Source organism: Annulohypoxylon truncatum (assembly GCF_022578515.1).
Source record: "Annulohypoxylon truncatum strain CBS 140777 unplaced genomic scaffold F4807scaffold_21, whole genome shotgun sequence".
Classification (NCBI taxonomy): Eukaryota; Fungi; Ascomycota; class Sordariomycetes; order Xylariales; family Hypoxylaceae; genus Annulohypoxylon; species Annulohypoxylon truncatum.
Window position 1 is genome coordinate 336,128 of NW_025953807.1, and position 16,926 is coordinate 353,053.

Below are 16,926 nucleotides of genomic sequence, written 5' to 3' on the forward strand. Positions count from 1 at the left end.
GGTCAATGTCAATGTTGAGTCAAGGTTGAGTGAGAAAACGAGACCTCTCACCTCACTCTTGGTGTCTATCTCGACATACTTTCCGCTACAAGCAACAAGCAACCCAGCGCAACCATTCTTTTCCCGCGTTTCTCGTATCAGAGACTTGTTATGCCTTAACCGTCCTTCGTTCTTATTGCACCATTCATTCATGCTGTAACCCATTGGGTCTGACCTGAACACACACACCCCGTGCTCTGAACCTGGGTCTTGGCTCTTTATTCTTTACTTTCCTCCTGGGATTGTACATTACTAGATCCAACCAACGGCGTCGCCTCGTTAACTTCGAATTTGACCGGCAGGTTTCATTTCTGCCGTTCTAGCATTTTCCCGCCTATACGAGCTCTGACGCGGCCCTAAGGAAACATTTCACTCTCTGTTGTTTCCGATTGCCTGTCTCCGCTGGAACATGCTGCATGCTGTTGCTTGAAGACTAGGAATTCCAACCTCGTCTTCGATTATCAGCTGCCTCTCTCATTTTTCAGCTCAGCCCATGTCACCTTCATGACTTATATTTATACCCAACTAGACCCTCAAGCCAGTTCCCTGTCATGCAGCCACTCACTTCTGCCATGACTACGTTAAAAAAATCGCTGCTAGCGGCTCTTAAGTCGTTCCTCCGGGGGAGGTCCTTCTTGCAGGCTATACTTGCATTCTGGATCAGCCCGAAGGCCTTCAAGGAACATCACGTCAACGGAAAGAGGACATACCCGTCGAGAGCTCTCGAAGATTTCTTGAAGGAAGCAGAGAAACTCTTTTTGGAACCTATTGACGAAGCCGGCCTGAGGAGATATTCTTCGGATCTTAAGCGCCAGTTTCGGGAGCGGTTGCACAGTCACCCAGAATGCATGCTTCCGTCCTTCAACCACCTACTCCCCACCGGAAAAGAACGAGGACAATATCTTGCCCTCGATGTCGGTGGATCGACGCTGAGAGTTGCGTTGGTGGAGTTAAGAGGCCGAGAAGCGACGGGAAGGGAGAGCGAAATCATTCGAATGGTTAGCTTTAAGATTACGCCAGAAGTCAAGAAGCTTGAAGGCATGAGCTTTTTCGACTGGATGGCAGCCCGGATCCATGAAGTTGTACACAATGACCTTTCACACGAACAAGACATTATACCTATGGGTCTTGCTTGGAGTTTCCCGGTAGAGTACGTATACCTTCTTCTTAGACTATGGCGTATAGCGAAACTAACATGACTCGTATCTAGACAAGTATCACTAGGCGGCGGGCTTCTACTTGGTATGGGCAAAGGGTTTCTAGCCACCAATGGCCTACTGGGCCAGGACTTGGGTGAACTCATCAAGTTTGCGTGCAAAAAACAGGGCCTAAAGGTCCAACTTGAGGCTATCGTCAATGATAGTTCAGCAACGTTGCTTTCGCAGGCTTACGTGCATGCTTCGACACGCTTTGGCCTGATTTTAGGAACGGGTACCAACATTGCGGTCCACTTGCCGGTATCAGCATTTAGTCGTGTTAAATATGGCAAACGACCGGAAAGTTGGTTCGAGTCGGCCAGCCACGTCATTGTAAACACGGAGCTAGGCATGTTTGGGAAGGATATCCTGCCTCTGACACGGTGGGACGAACTCCTGAACGCCTCTCACCCTCGGCCCGACTTCCAGCCCCTCGAACATATGCTGAGTGGATTCTATCTCGGAGAAATCTGCCGACTCGCTATAGTCGAGGCCGTCGAGACAGCGGGCCTACTAGGCGGTCAATTACCACCGTCCCTAGAGAAGCCGTACTCGCTTGATACGGAAATCCTATCGAGAATCGAGGCGTAAGTTCCACACCGCATGACTAATAATATTAGACACTAACACGTTACTTCAGCGATACATCGCCCACCCTCGAAAAAGCCATATCCGAGTTCACAAAACACCACCCTACTGCCACATCACCTACTCTCTCCGACATCACTACCATCCGTACACTCGCAACCTTCATTTCGCGCCGCTCTGCTGCCCTACTCGCCGCTTCGGTCTTCTCGCTCTGGGAATTGCGACACGAGACTGAAGCTGAGCAAGCCCCCGTGACCCCCAAGCCGACTCCCTCGAACGATAGCGGCATAGTGCTCCCTTCACCCTCAGTCGATGAGCAGATCGGGGAGATCGAGGTTAGCACCAAGGTCGCCTTCAACGGCTCCGTCATCGAGCACTACCCGGAGTACCTGCCCACGTGCCAGCGCTATATCGACACCCTAGTTACCCACAGCCAATATCCCGGATCCGTGGACCTAGTCCCAGCCATTGAGAGCTCCATCCTAGGCGCCGCGGTCGCTATCGCGTGTGCGACTACAGCGTAGAACGTGTCCCCCTCACGGGATGAAAACTATACCTACATGATTACCTATTTACGGTTGTATATATACCTACTTACCCTACCTATTTATGTCATCTTATCCTGTTTTTAACGGTCGATAATCATTTTATTTTCTCGTTTTCAGACCTTTTGGTCGAAAAAACCACATATACCTAGCGTTTTGGTGCATTCCCTACCGCGATCAATGAGACGAGACGCGAGAAGGGAAGAAGCATAGATTGCTTTTTTTCCCGCTGCGATTTGCGGTTGTCCGGGCGGGGCGGCGCGAGCGAACAAGCAAGCAAGCAAGGAGCTTTGATAGCGGGAAAATCTAGATGGCGTTTAGGTACGGGTATATATACCTACATAGTAGCATATAATGAAGACATGCACAATTCATCAAATTTGGGTTGGGTTTGATCACACGTAAATGAGGTGTACGCGTGATTGGATGAATAGGAAGTTAAGTGAATAGTGGAGTAGAGGATTATGCGTAGTAGGCATCTAAGATATAAGGAATCGCCATTGCCACCAGGTGTATATTGTTGAAAGCCAACCTGGGCGCTCATTCGCTCGTTTTGCTCACTATACTAAATACTATATACCGAATCTGCCGTCTATAATAGATTGACTAAAGAACTTACAATAAAGTGAGAACCAATTAAAACAGAACGAAGAGCAGAGCAGAGCAAGTATGACGAACGACAAACAACAACTCCGGCAAATAATTGCCCCAAGCTGCTAATAGATACTACATACATACATACATAAACGGGTGCCGTACATATAAACATATATAGACTACCTAAAACCTAAGGTATATAATATATCTCGAAGCCGGGTCCGGTCCGGTCCAGTCCTGTCCAGTCCTGTTCCAGTACTAATTGCAGAAATATCGCAGAAAAAATTGGTCGGGTGTGGTAAAAAAAAAAAAGGAATATAGGTACGCGTTTCATAATACATGGCCGAGAGATCCAGTATCTCCTCAAATAAAAATCAAAAGTTACGCCTGCTCGTGTTTGTATGTGTGGGTGTGGATGGGTGTGTTTTGTTGTGGGAGGAAGTATGGGAGGTAAGGGATCAATGTGTTGAAGTGTGATGTTGTGTTGTGTCATGCCGTCGTCTGATCCGTCAGCAACACCTGGGCGTCTCTCTTTCTCTTTTTCTACTATACTTCGCCAAATCACGCATTCGCTCGCTCGCTCGCTCAGTCTATCCCAATTCACTAAATATAGACAAAAGCACCCGCCCCTCGTTTATTCCACTTCTATCCGGTCCAAATTGGTTCACCGGATTTCTTTTTGCTCTTAGCTCTCATCTTTGAAGGGATTGGGTCTCTGATCCACACAATCGTCTAGGCGCGTAGGAGCACACGGTACCTGCATAGCATAGTCAAGGTACTTGGCGTATATCGGCTTATAAGGTTGAGGTGGTAGATAGGCAGGTGGGTAGGGTACTCATTCGGCCGAGAAGTACCGCTTAGACTTGTTCCTAATCTGTTGCGCCTTGATTTCCTGCGGCACGGCGATGTGGTGGACGATGTGCGGGCGGTATACGGTGTCTACGAGCGGTGTCCTATTTGTAAGTGTTAGCGCAACGCGGTTAAACTTCAGGGGCAGGATAGGGGACTAAGGGGGAGAGGGAATGGACTTGTAATTGGCGTCTGGGATACAACTTACCAATCATCCACACTAAGCGGGAAATACTCATATAATTCCTCCTCCTCTTCTATCGGGCTGCCGCCCGGCCCGTGACTCGTAGACGTCCGGTGCAGCCTCGGGCTCGTCAGCGAGTCCGAGTTGGACCGGTTATTCGGGCTCCGCTCGTCCTCCGACAAAGACAAGTTTATCGGCACGGACGGCGCCGATCCGTTATGGTTGTTACTGCTGCCATTGCTATTCTTCGTATGACTGCTTAGCGCCTGCTGCGCCTTGTTATGGTTTGTAGATTCCTTGCTGCCCCAGGCCGGGACCGGTGGCCGGCTTATATTGGGCGAGAGCGCGATCTTCTTCGCGGGGTGGGCTTGTGAGTTTTGTTGCCCGCCGCCGTATGCGGGTGTTGAGGGGGTCGCCCAGGATGTACCGGACGGCGTGGTGCCCAGGGATGGGGACGAGAAGTGGTGTAAGTTATGCGCGGAGTCGGACCGCTCCGTCTTCAGGTTTGCCGTCGAGCTCGCGTCGCTGTGAGTTCGCGCTCGTTCCACGCTTCCGGGCGCCTTCTTGTCGCCGGTCAGGGGAACGTCCTTCCTGCTATCGAAATTCCGCGGGCTCCGTCCGCGCACGATCACCGGGCCGCTCTGGATCTCGGCGATCTTCATGAAGTCGCCTCCCGTCTTCATCTTGCCGAGCAGGCTGATCTGCACGACGTAGTGCTGCTGCAGTCCCTTCCGGCGCCCGTTATTCGCCGTCGCGCTCTTGAACTGCAGTCGCTTCCACGAAACCGGTATGCTGACCCTGTGGCCGTCTACTTCCTGGCCGCCGCTTAGGTCGAGCGCGATCTTGGGCGGTGCGCTGGCTACTTTGGTTTCTTGGCCTTCCCCTAAGGCCGGGTTGCTGCTCTTCCACGGTATGGAGATTATCTCGGTGGACTTGCCCTCGATGCTCTCCTTGGCCGATATCGAGGCAAAAAATTCTACAATGGGGATCGCGCGCCCCTGCTCGTTCATCACCTGCGTGCAATGCCGCGGCATCGTTATTTGCCCCGAACATTGCCATAGATTCCGCCGATAGCACGTAAGTTCCAGCGGTCGACCTGTAGATTCACCGCCGAAGACATCTTCGGCGACAAAGAACATGCCGTATAGCTCGGCCGACATATTGACTTCGGAATAAGCGCCTAACGCATCGTCGAGGGGTGTAGCTTTCGCGGCCGTGGCGGAGAAGCTGAGGAGCTTATCGTCCGGTTGTTGCGGAGACGACCCTTCATCGTGGAAGTCTTCGGGATGCGGCGCGGCGGTCTCGTAGGGTTTGGAGTAGTTGAAGGGGTCTTCGAAGGTGGTGGAGAATGTTTCGAAATCGTAGGAGGGGGTGAAGGGTAAAGGAGGGAGGGTACCGTTGACGTTTTCTCTATTCGTGGGTCTTAGCATTACTATGTTGTTGTTGTATATACCGCCTACACGTGCTACTCTTTCTCTGACAGCGCGGACACCATATACGCAAGATCATCCACGTCTACATCCGCATATCCCGGAAAATGCAATGCGCCCATCAAGATCAGACTTACAGCATAGATTCGTCAAAGTTGAGATCGGGGTCGAAGGGTTCGATGCCCAGTCCGGAACCGGACATGGCGGCGTTTAATCCCATGGCGTCTCCCGGGCTGGCGCCTGACTGCAGCGCCGGCATGGAGTTGAAAGTTGCCATCGCATCGTACGGAAAGGGCTAATACCCTTCCCGGCCCGAAGGTTTAGTCCTGCTTTTTCGCTTGCTTTTACTTGCTTACTGCTGACAAGTATCGGCTGGGAAGGGCTGGGAAGCTGACGTAGACTTTCGGCTTTTCGACGTTCGACTGATAACGAAGCGAGCCGAAACCAACTCCCCAATGCAGATAGATTGAGAAAAATTTAGATTCCACACCGTTGCGGGACCAAGTGGAGCTAGAAGATTGTTGGCAGCGGTCGAGAACGGACCTGCGGCGGGAATTGTTTACCTAGGTACTGTTCTTTGAAGGCTTGTTGGTAGATAATTGTTGAATAAACTGTATGGAGTATTGGTTGTTTTGCTGGAGTTGAAACGGATCGGGATGTCAAGAAACAACCAACTAATCACTTGCTTGTCCGTATCTTACCACTGGAACTTACCAGGTAAGCGAAGCGAAGCTAATAGCAGGGCGCGAGAGGAGCACTGAAGCACCGTAGCGGAAAGTGGAGGCGCGAAAGCAATTCGACTAAGCCAAGCCAAGGACCAAGGACCAAGGGGTGGAGAAATGGAATTAGAAAAGATCCGCTGTTCGACTGGGGGCTGGGATTCTTGTGTCTAGGATTACGGTGATAGCCCTGGGAGTTAATATCAAGACTGGATAAGAAGCCAGAAGCAGAAAGCAGGTAAAGAAAGGGTTCCTAGGCTGCTAGGTAATTCCAAAGGACTAATAAAAAGACTAAAAGAACTAATCATGGACCCCCCGGGCCTATTCAATCCCATTCAATCCCATTTGACAGCAGCCATAGGTCATACACACGTACGCATTTCACATACATCAACACGGCTAACATCCAATTTCAACCAATAGGTACAAGCGTAATACATGTAGCGGACTTGGTGCCTGGGCGGGAACTGGGGTAAGCATGTAAAGGGGATGTACTTGTAGGTATGATGTAGGTAGGCCGGAGGTTGCTCAAACATGCGCGATAGGGGTCCCGTCCTCTTCGGCCTCGGAATCTTTAGACGCTCATTGGGACATGGTAGATGGGATGAAAGTGACCTTGATGTCACTGCCATGCACCTGGGCAGTAGATGATAACCCCTATCGTCTCCTTAGTCCGTGTGGCACATTACCTAAATCGTGGAGGGGAGGAGGGGGTGGCAGAATGTCGATTTCTGCAGAAGACCAACTCTCTACCTTCTGGAACAAGTTAAAAAGAAACTCGGCGGGTGGGGTTATCGACATCCCCCTACCGTCTATGGGGTTATATCACCACATTGCCGAACGACTTTATCTGTCATCTGTCATCTTTTGCCTGCCTTTCCAATCCAGACTCTCGGTGCTTCTTTTGCATGTACGTCCGTCCTTACATGCCTTACACATCTACACATTCTATATCCTTACCTATGTACATGCATACTTGTGTATCAAACCCGTCAAATCCTCGATGGCGTTGTAATGCGAACAAAGGCTTTCTTATCACTTGACTTGTTTCTCTCCACATCACCACTAGACCAATGCACTAAACCAATGTTGCTCCTTGAAGATCACAACCCCCGGGGTGGCAGTACTGTAGTATGCCGCGGCGCCGCGGCGCTATTTTCTATTTTTAAACAGGGGACAGCCGACGGCCTACATACGACGACGAACGGGGGCTCAAAACTCAATCGGTAATTGTGCGTTTTAGGATTCAAAATCTCAGCAAGACTCAATTCTTGATTGGACAAAATCGCAATTCTTATGCCTCTAACTCCGGCTCGCTCACCCCGAATATATAAAAAGTTATAAGCCAGAACCATAGGTTGAAACTCTTGTTGGAGCAGAGAAACAATATTGCACTTCCAGACCCCCACTTCCAATCCATCATTCCATTTTCTTCGGGGGAAAAGGGGTACCCAAAAACGTAGGTTCGGTGAAGGATTTCTTTCATTCATTCATTTATTCATTTGGTACTTTTGGTGTGTGTTGGTCACCCGAAAATGGCATTGTTCAACTTAGGTCAGACCACTATCTCAGATCTCAATGATCAGCAAAATCTATCGATTTTTAGACAGGCATCAGACTTACGTTCTCCGGCGAATTTGTAATTTCGTCAAACGTCTGTTGGATTTCGAAACCCATAGCTACCAGAGGTTCATGTGCCTCTTCGAGAACCTAGATAAGCATGTTAATTGTAATGAATATAGGTACTTAGTATGAGCCCGGCTCAACCTACCCAACTGAGCACACTCTTTGCTGACTTGTGCGCCTTATTTTGTCTCACGCCCATGAATGCTAGTCCCTGCAGTATCAACCTTGACTGAGCCGTCGAGGGAACAATTGGAGCAATTATGCCACCGATATCTCCCCCGCTGATAGAATGAAGCGCGGGGATGTACGTCGACAGTCGACTCGCTGCCGTGCAAATAATGACTGTCCCTAGTAGATTATCTACTGAGTTCTTGGCTCTCACCACTCCACTCGTGTTTGTCTCTTGGAGCGCAAATCTGTAGAGCTCCACGACCTCGGGTCCCGCATGCGTCGCTACGTGATTTAGTACTGATTCGGCGTTGTCGAGCCCGTGGATTAGGTCGAAGCTAATGCTCGCTCGCTGTATACTCTGTAAAAGACCTTCTGGTGCCGTCCAAGCGCCGAGGTCGTCGATGACCATGTTCGCTAGTCGTTTAGGAAACTGTGTGTCCCATCCCACATTATCGAACCAGCTCTTGTTGCTCCCACTTTCATCAACAGGTACTCCTGGAAACACTCCCGGAAATGTAAGCCCTAGCTGTATCGTTTTGATCCCTTGCTTTTGAAGTAGTGCTCGTAGTGCGCGACGATGTAATGACCTTCCAATCGAGACGTTTCGTTTTGCTGGGTCGACGAAGAGCGCGCCAATAGCCCCCACACCTTTTGTGTAATATGTAGCCACAAATCCGTACAACGTTTTCGTGCTACTATTCCGAACGACAAAGTGCGCTTCTTCAACGTGAGAGTTGAACAATTCAAATGAGTGAGCCGACGTTGTGAGATACGGGAGACTCGGTGTGCTGGAACGGGCTAAAGTCCTTAGTAACTCCTCGAGAGCTGGAACATCTCGATCGCGGTCGTAGTTCTCGACGAGCCACTGCTGTCTTGTCTTAGAAACTTTCTTGCTCTTCCTCATCGTCCCCGGCATCGACCCCTGAGGGGTGAACTCTCCGTATAGCGCACGGACAAGAGAGGCCATGGCTGTCTCGGTGAAATCAAAGGTGCAGACATATGTCCCAATCGACTTGTCCATTGCAAAATCGTACGGCGAACTAACTGCAACGACAATGAGTGATTTCTTCTGGCCCGTACCACGAAGCATGTGACACATCATGGCTACATGCTTTGTGAACCCAGTTTGATACATGTTTCGGTTAGCGTCAGCAGTTACGATAATGATCGCCGATGCCCTGTTAATCAGATTCTCGTGTACTGGTCGGAGTCCGTTTGCGGTATATGATGTGTGAAGAAGTTTACCGTTGCGCATTCGGGCTATCGATCGGCCGAGTTCTCGAAAAACACCCTCTCCGCTCATGATCGCTCCACGTTCCTGATGAATCCACCTCTCATGCAAAGAAGGATTTCCTTTAGTTCCCTTCTCCAATAAACTTTTAGTAGCCGCCGAAGCCGGTAGAGGCTTAACTAGAGGTGTCAATAGTAATAGTTCCTCTTCTTGGAGCAAGCTTTGTGAGAGAGGAAGTAGACCGTCCTTGTCCCGTACAACTGTAATCGAGTGGTCGTAAGCCTTCCTCGAGAGTGCGAGATGTGACGGATGTATCTTGGATAGTAAAGGAAGCCCAGGCGGATTGAGAGCCTTTTGCCAAGATGTACATACACTCTTCATTCGTAGTACTCGCTTCAAAGAGGTATGGATTCGGTCTTTCGAGATGATGCCGTTCTCATAACCCAGTTTTAACCCAGAGATAGCCTCCAATTGCACGTCATGTGCTCTGCACAAAAGCACCAAATCGTTCCCTGCTTCGACGGCCATCACGGTTCCTCCCTTGACACCGTACTCCTGTATAAGAGACTGCATTTCGAGGCATTCTGAGATGGCGACGCCTTTGAATCCAAGCTCGTTCCTAAGGAGGTCATCTACGACCTGGTCTGAAAGACAGGCGTGCATCACGTTCATTCCAGCACTTTGGATTCCAACACCGCCAACGAACATAGCATCTAAGCGCCCCGCGCTAATCGCATTTCGAAAGGGTACAAGAGCGCTAAGGCTGAGCTCTTCTAAAGTCTGCGTGATAATAGGCATGTCTAAGCTGGAGCCGAGAAAGTCGATATTTCCATAGGATGGGAAGTGCTTCCCACAGGTAGCCACGCCCGCATCCTTAAATCCATTGATAGCAGCAATACAAAACTGTGAGGCTTCCTGAGGATCGTCTCCAGTTGCCCGAACCCCAAGAGGTTGGTGTCGAGCATTTGTTAAGACATCCAAGACAGGCCCAAGAATGAGATTAACTCCGACGGCTGATACTTCAGTGGCCGTGGCCTTTGCTACACTGTATGCTAGCTCTGTGCTCCCCGTGGCAGCAACGCCCATGGCGCTGGGGAATTGGCAGATGTAGTCCTCATCAAATAGACTGTTGACACCTCCATTTTCCTGGTCGAGAGCTATCAACAATGGCTGAGGATGACCTGCTTGGTGAGCTATTGTTTGAAGCTCTTGAACCAACAAAGCAGTCTGTTCGGCAGCTGTATTAATGTCGCGTAGTTAGTATCCTCTTGACGTGCAGCTCTATGAGCGTTGACGGATATCTTAGAGATATGGTAGACATGGTAGGTATACATTTCAGATTCTTAGCTGTCAATATGATAGAACCTAAATGATGGTTCTCAATGAGGTTTCGAATTTGAGGCGTTACTTCGGTACCATCCCATCCCATAATCAACATCTGGCCAATCGCCCTGTTAGTCGTTAGCGACAGACCTACTTTAGCCTCGCAGCCGCATCACCCCAGACAAAGAAACGCGGTCATGAGGCTCTTAGGGCTCTTAGCGATGAGAATAGATAAGAACCGGCACACCGTACCAATCGAGGTTTTGCCATAGTGGGTCGAGTTCGATGTCTGACTTGGTCATTTTTGCGGTGGTATCGCTCGCTACAACTTCACAGTATACTAGCAGGCCTTGAGCCGAACGGTGTAGGCGTAGAAGATCAGCATGGGATCTCTCGGACTTTTTCCGTCAACAACGCGTGTCAGCGTGATAATTACGGAGGGCCGGATGTCATGGAGCTAGTTAGTGTGTAAAAGACCTGTGAAGTTGGGGTAAGATAGGATTAGGATAAAGCACCGAAGTGATGCAAAGTCAAGTGTGCGTGTGCCTTGTGCTTGGTGAGGATGAAGAAAAGAGTTGACAACGATAGACCGATAGAACTTCGGCAGTATCAAGGCTTGGAAACCGTTAGGGGGTAGTAGAGTTAGGTTGTATCGCATAAGCGACTACTCTGCTACTATCGATAAAACTCTAGGCCCTTGGGACTTGACATGACAGGTTCCACTTGCTCAGGCACTTTAGGTGGGCTAGATCCGGAGGCAAGTGCTGAAGACCAATGGCTCTCTCAGAAGGGAAGGTACCTTGGTATCCGGGGAGGATCATTCTGGATTTAGGGGAAATTGCGCTATGCCATTTTGACTTTAGTGGACTTTGGCCTTGCCAAACCCGTTTGTCGGGACGATATCAGTTTATCGGGGTTCTTTGCCTTTCGAAAAAGCCTCCCACCATTCCGCAACGTTACCTTACACCACTACAAAAACCTTTCTTTGATGTGCCACGATCCAATTTTCGTTTTCGTTACAATGGATTGTCACACGGCGAAAACGATCTACTGTTGTAGAGGCTCTAACGTGGGGAACAAGGGGCCGGAGATAGACGCCGACACCCACAAATGATACCGGAGCATCTAAAATCTTAGAGGGCCTCGTCAAGTTGGTTGCCACCACTTTACCTGTCTACCACTCTACATACCACCACTCTTAGTAACCAGCCCTCCGACCTAGAATGCCCTGGAGGATGCTGACCAGTCTTCTTAGTCACATGTTGTTACCATTGGTCTGCACATTTTCCGCCGTGGATATTGGTACCAGTCCATTTACAGCAAACCGGGCTCCATTGTCACAATCTCAAGACTGACGTCTGACCGGCCCCACCGATCAAACAGCAGAGAGCAATCTCACTTGTCATCGGCCCTTACGCTGATGCCAGTGACAAACTCTTTCGGCCTTCCAGATATTGATACGCATGGATCTAACAAGCCGAGATTTTTCGGAACCAATATCGGCCACCCTTCGGAGTCAGCGGCAACGCATCGTGATATCATGAATAAATACATCTATGAGCCATTTCCCATAGTTTATTGTGTTCTCGTTTATGGAAATTCAAGTACTCGCTGAAGGGACAACTGTCCTACTACTCGATAAAACATAGAATCATCAAACAATCTATTTTTAACTACCTACCTAGGTATATACTGGCATCATGCCTCACTCCTTGCCATCGTCGCCTAAGTCGACACCTTCAGATGGCCGAAACGGTATTACCAAGTTCACCAACTGTCGTATCTTGAAGAACGACAAGTTAGTCGAGGAAGACCTATGGGTCAATTCCATCACTGGAAAAATCATCAGAAGCCAAGCTGCTTTCTACGATGATTTCATTCTCCCTGACGAGGTCGTCAACCTAGGTGGACGTATCTTATCACCGGGTCTCATCGAATGTCAGCTGAACGGTGCTTTCGGTTTCAACTTCTCTACGCTTCTTGAGCCTGCTGTCTACGCGAAGAAGGTCAAGGAGTTGAATAAGCAAATGGTCAAGACCGGCGTCACGTCCTACGTCCCCACCATCACAAGCCAACGAAGCGAACTCTACAAGCGGGCGTTGCCACATCTCGCACCGTCCGGGTACTTGCAGGTCGCCGAAGATGGAGCGGAATCGCTTGGCGCACACTGCGAAGGCCCATTCTTAAGCCCAACTAAGAACGGAGTACATGACGTAGATGTGCTGCGAGTAGCCGAGACCTTCGAAGATTTGGAAGATTGCTACGGCGCATCAAACCTCAATCCCGAAACCACATTCCGTCCTCTCCCGATCAAGATGATAACCGCCGCGCCGGAGCGGGGACAAATGACGAAGCTCATCCCCGAACTTACGAGCCATGGCATCATCTACTCGATCGGACACTCGGAAGCAACATACGAAGAGGCGTCAGCGGCTGTCGCTGCAGGTGCGACAATGATCACTCACTTATTCAACGCTATGCGACCTCTGCACCACCGGAATCCCGGTATCTTCGGTGTCTTGGGTGAAGCAGAAAGCTTGCCCCGCCCCTATTTTGGCATCATCGCCGACGGGGAGCACTTACATCCCACAACCATCAAGATTGCCTTCAATGCTCATCCGGATGGTTTCATCCTCGTCACAGACTCTATGCACCTAGTGGGTCTCCCAGATGGCGCTTACCAGTGGACCAACGGCGAGAACACGAGTAACATCTTAAAGAAGGGTAATAAATTGATCTTGGAGGGCACCGATCGAATTGCTGGGAGGTAAGGATTACCGCTAAATTTTAGAAACGGCCATATGACTAATTAGCATTCTAGTTCGATAACACTCATCGAATGTGTATCTAACTTCCTCAATTGGTCTGGCGCAGGCATACCCCAAGCGCTGAAGGCCGTCACATCGACCCCAGCCGCAATGCTAGGGCTACAGGGTATCAAGGGCTGCCTCGATGACGGCGCAGACGCGGACATGGTCGTCTTATCTGAGAAGCATAAGACGGATGGCAGTGTCGAGCTCGTCGTGGACGAGGTCTGGAAATTCGGAACCAAGGTTTTTAGCCACTAATGCTCAGCTAGATATGCTCAGGAATGGTAAGAAGAGGGGAAAAAAGTCAGAAATAAAACGGCTCACGAGACACTTAGACTTGATGAGATAATTTGTACATAAAGAATGGTTATGGAGTCAGGTGGTCTATTCATAGCAACGTAGAAACGTTGTCGCGACTGGGCTCATACACATACATGGTAGACTATAAGGATTTGATATACCCCAAGTAGCTTTGTTGGAAGAGATAACTATTAGAGGTACTCCGTTTAAAGAGCTTTATTAATAAACATGTATATAATTACGTACCCCTAGGTGCCGTGTCATTATCTACGTGCCTAGGTATGAAACAACAGTAAGTGTAGCGTTCCCCCTAATATCCTTACTCGAGCTCCCGACATGAACAATGAACTCACCAGGTTCGACGACGTACTTCATATTTATATCCCAAAGCCCCAAGTTAGCGACGTCAATATCGATGTTCACCGTCTCAGTAGCACCAGCCTTCACGAAAACCTTCGCGAACCCGCGTAACTGCTTATTCGGCACCACAACGCTTGCCACCACATCCTCCACATAAACCTGCACCACCTCCGCGCCATCGCGCGCCGACTCATTCGTCACATCGACCGAAACCCTCACCGTATCCCCTGGCCCCGCCGCGCTCTTATCCAGCGCCACGCCCGCATACGCAAACGTGCTATACGACCTGCCGAACCCGAACTCGTAAAGCGGCAGCGGACTCTGCAGCACATAAGCATGTCCGAACACCATCGTCCCGTTCGGGTACACCCGCCCCGGATCCGGGCTCGCGCGCGCCGAGTTCAGGTAATCGTAGTATATCGGCGTAGTCCCCACATCATACGGAAACGAAACGCTCAATTTCCCCGACGGGTTCGCGGCGCCGAAAAGCACGTCGGCGAGCGCGTGGCCGCCTTGCTCCGAGGGATAGAATTGCTGTACTAGCGCCGAAGCCGCGGAACTGATCCACGGCTCGGTTACGGGTTTCCCGGAGCTGTAGACGACGATCGTCGGGACGCCGGTGTCGAGGACGGCTTTCACGAGGTGCGGCTGCGCGCCGACGAGGTTGAGAGAGGAGGTGTCGACGTGTTCGCCTGTTGTTGCGTTTAGGCCTGCCCATAGCTCGTCTTGGTCCCGCGACCAGGTCCCGACTATGACGATGGCGATGTCGGCTTCGCGGGCCGCGGCGGTGGCGGCGGCGAAACCGGATTGGGAGGAGGACCAGCGCTCGCAGCCTTGCGCGTAGGTTATTTTGCCTGTGGAGGCGGCGGTTATGCCGTCGAGCGGGGTCACGCCGCGGTATTGCGAGAGGTAGGGGACGTAGTCGCCGTACTTGGGGTTTGTTAGCCCGTTTCGGGTTGATAGATATCAAGGGGTTTGGGACTTACGTTCATGTAGCCGTGAGCCATGGGCCCGATGACGGCGATGTTGGCATCCCTTTTCAGAGGGAGGATGTTGTTGTGATTTTCGAGTAGGACGATGGATTCTGCGTCTAGTTGTCTTGCGAGCTCAATGGTCTCTGGTGTGTTGATATACTTGGCCTGGTCTTCTACCGCGACATCAGTGAAGGGGTTTTCGAATAGCCCGATTTCGAACTTCGCACGTAGTTGTCTGGAGACGGCTTGGTCTACGACGTCTATGGACAGCTTGCCCGAGTCGACCATATCGGGGATCCTTTCAAAGTTGAACGATCCACCGCCCATTTCGACGTCGTTTCCGGCGGGAAGTGCCTAAAGGTTTGTAAGGCCCTGTGATCTCTACCATTTCAAAGGTTGATAGGCATACTTACAAGGTTGACTATAGCTTCAGAATCGATGGGGTCAGAATTGCACATCTTGAAGTTATTGCACAGACGGTCTGTGGCGCCGGCATCACTCATCACCTGGTTATATTAGGACTCGCAGAGTCAATAGTTGAAAGAGTCACCCACGAAGTATTTATAGCCCCATTCTCCCCTTAATATATCGGTCAGGGTGTGTCTATCAGCCACAGCGGGCACACCGTCGTAGCTATGATATGCCGACATGATAGAAAACGCGCCACCATCGATAATCGCTCGCTTGAAGGAGGGTAGATATGTGGTCCGTAATTCTCGTTCTCCTCCGTGCACGGGAGCAGTATTTAGACCTTGTTCTGGTGATGCGAATGCGGCCTTTCTATATCAGTACCAGCTACTCTGTAAGTTAAAATAGGGGCCCTTACGAAGTGCTTCACCATGGCCGAGACATTACCTGACTGGAGACCTTTGACGTACGCGTGAGCAAGTTCACCAGTCCTAGTCCAATTGTCAGCCATATATACCGTATTACAGCCAGATGAGTGTCTTACAGATAGCCATCTTCTCCGAAGGTTTCCTCTACACGACCAAACCGCAGTTCGCGAGCTAAATCAGCAAGAGGCCCGAAAATTTGGTTAACGCCTAAAGCACGAGCTTCCTGCGCAATGGCTTTTGCCATCTTCTCAATCAGGGACGGGTTGAAGGAACAAGCATGGGCGATTGGAGAATTGAAGATGGTGGCGTTCGGGATTAGGAAGCCATGTATTCCTTCTGACTGGACCCAAGCCGGTATCCCAAGCGTCGTATTCTGCATCAGATAGTCCTGCCCAATTTTGACGCCATCACTAAGCATCTCCCAAGGTATAGCCACGCCGACGTAGTACGAGCCGGCACGGTATTGCATACTCCATTCAAGACCAGTTTGGTTGAGACTGCCATCTGTTATGTTGATCCAGTTTCTCAAATCCCCCTGGACGAGTTGGGCTGTCTTTTCTTCGATGGTCATCCGTGACAGTAGGTCAGTCACTCTGTCTTCAACCGGAGCTGATGAATCTTTATAGAGTGGCGTGCTACCATTGTTGGATATGGCCAGCGCAGTGGTCAAAAGGGAGGCAAATAATGATATTGAAGACCGCATTTGGGCTAGCTTCCTATTTAACACTCACCAATATATCACGACATGAAGGTAATTTAGGTGGGCGAGATTACCCCAAGACTCATTGTCACGACGTGATAACTTATATCGCAACTACATACATATCCTTGACCAGTATAGTCACATTGAAGGTCAACCCAAGTCTTAGCCAACGGCAGAGCAATTTCCGAATTCTAGTTAGCCTTAACGTAGGGTCTAATTTCTAGACAAGGTGACTAGTTAAATAGAGTCTAGAATATGCAATCTCTGATTGTCCTCTCGTCACTTGAGCTCAAATATTGGACCGTGCTTCCGGAAAGCTCTTTGCGTACCTACAGGGTATGTGTTGTATGCAAGAACTGAGTTTCGATCATATTTCACGATGGAAAATTGGGGGCATGAGGGGAGACGAGGGGATGGGTAGTTGGGGTAAGTCCGGGGAAGGAAA

The 16,926-nt window shown here is 50.1% G+C and overlaps 5 protein-coding genes across 5 annotated transcripts; 2 read left to right on the forward strand and 3 right to left on the reverse strand.

The window, feature by feature from the left end:
• Positions 1 to 348: 348 nt before the first annotated feature.
• F4807DRAFT_143293 (hexokinase) lies at positions 349 to 2,526 on the forward strand. Its single transcript, XM_047993118.1, has 3 exons — positions 349 to 1,189; positions 1,250 to 1,822; positions 1,876 to 2,526. The coding sequence occupies exons 1-3, from the start codon at positions 591 to 593 to the stop codon at positions 2,345 to 2,347; spliced, it is 1,644 nt and encodes a 547-aa protein (XP_047853127.1). The 5' UTR covers positions 349 to 590; the 3' UTR covers positions 2,348 to 2,526.
• A 1,103-nt stretch (positions 2,527 to 3,629) lies between these two features.
• On the reverse strand, positions 3,630 to 6,107 carry F4807DRAFT_143300 (p53-like transcription factor). Its single transcript, XM_047993119.1, has 3 exons — positions 5,566 to 6,107; positions 4,023 to 5,408; positions 3,630 to 3,918 (listed from the first exon to the last, which is right to left on the reverse strand). The coding sequence occupies exons 1-3, from the start codon at positions 5,703 to 5,705 to the stop codon at positions 3,801 to 3,803; spliced, it is 1,644 nt and encodes a 547-aa protein (XP_047853128.1). The 5' UTR covers positions 5,706 to 6,107; the 3' UTR covers positions 3,630 to 3,800.
• A 1,362-nt stretch (positions 6,108 to 7,469) lies between these two features.
• On the reverse strand, positions 7,470 to 10,993 carry F4807DRAFT_143415 (glycoside hydrolase family 3 protein). The gene is made up of 4 exons (XM_047993120.1): positions 10,751 to 10,993; positions 10,508 to 10,626; positions 7,919 to 10,413; positions 7,470 to 7,857 (listed from the first exon to the last, which is right to left on the reverse strand). The coding sequence occupies exons 1-4, from the start codon at positions 10,798 to 10,800 to the stop codon at positions 7,750 to 7,752; spliced, it is 2,772 nt and encodes a 923-aa protein (XP_047853129.1). The 5' UTR covers positions 10,801 to 10,993; the 3' UTR covers positions 7,470 to 7,749.
• Positions 10,994 to 11,678: 685 nt separating this feature from the next.
• On the forward strand, positions 11,679 to 13,837 carry F4807DRAFT_430371 (carbohydrate esterase family 9 protein). The gene is made up of 2 exons (XM_047998411.1): positions 11,679 to 13,265; positions 13,320 to 13,837. Exons 1-2 carry the CDS (start codon positions 12,199 to 12,201, stop codon positions 13,564 to 13,566), a joined length of 1,314 nt encoding a protein of 437 aa, XP_047853130.1. The 5' UTR covers positions 11,679 to 12,198; the 3' UTR covers positions 13,567 to 13,837.
• On the reverse strand, positions 13,838 to 16,858 carry F4807DRAFT_430374 (glycoside hydrolase family 3 protein). The gene is made up of 7 exons (XM_047998412.1): positions 15,895 to 16,858; positions 15,769 to 15,841; positions 15,497 to 15,718; positions 15,356 to 15,448; positions 14,955 to 15,296; positions 14,040 to 14,898; positions 13,838 to 13,900 (listed from the first exon to the last, which is right to left on the reverse strand). The coding sequence occupies exons 1-7, from the start codon at positions 16,479 to 16,481 to the stop codon at positions 13,884 to 13,886; spliced, it is 2,193 nt and encodes a 730-aa protein (XP_047853131.1). The 5' UTR covers positions 16,482 to 16,858; the 3' UTR covers positions 13,838 to 13,883.
• Between the last annotated feature and the right edge of the window lie 68 nt (positions 16,859 to 16,926).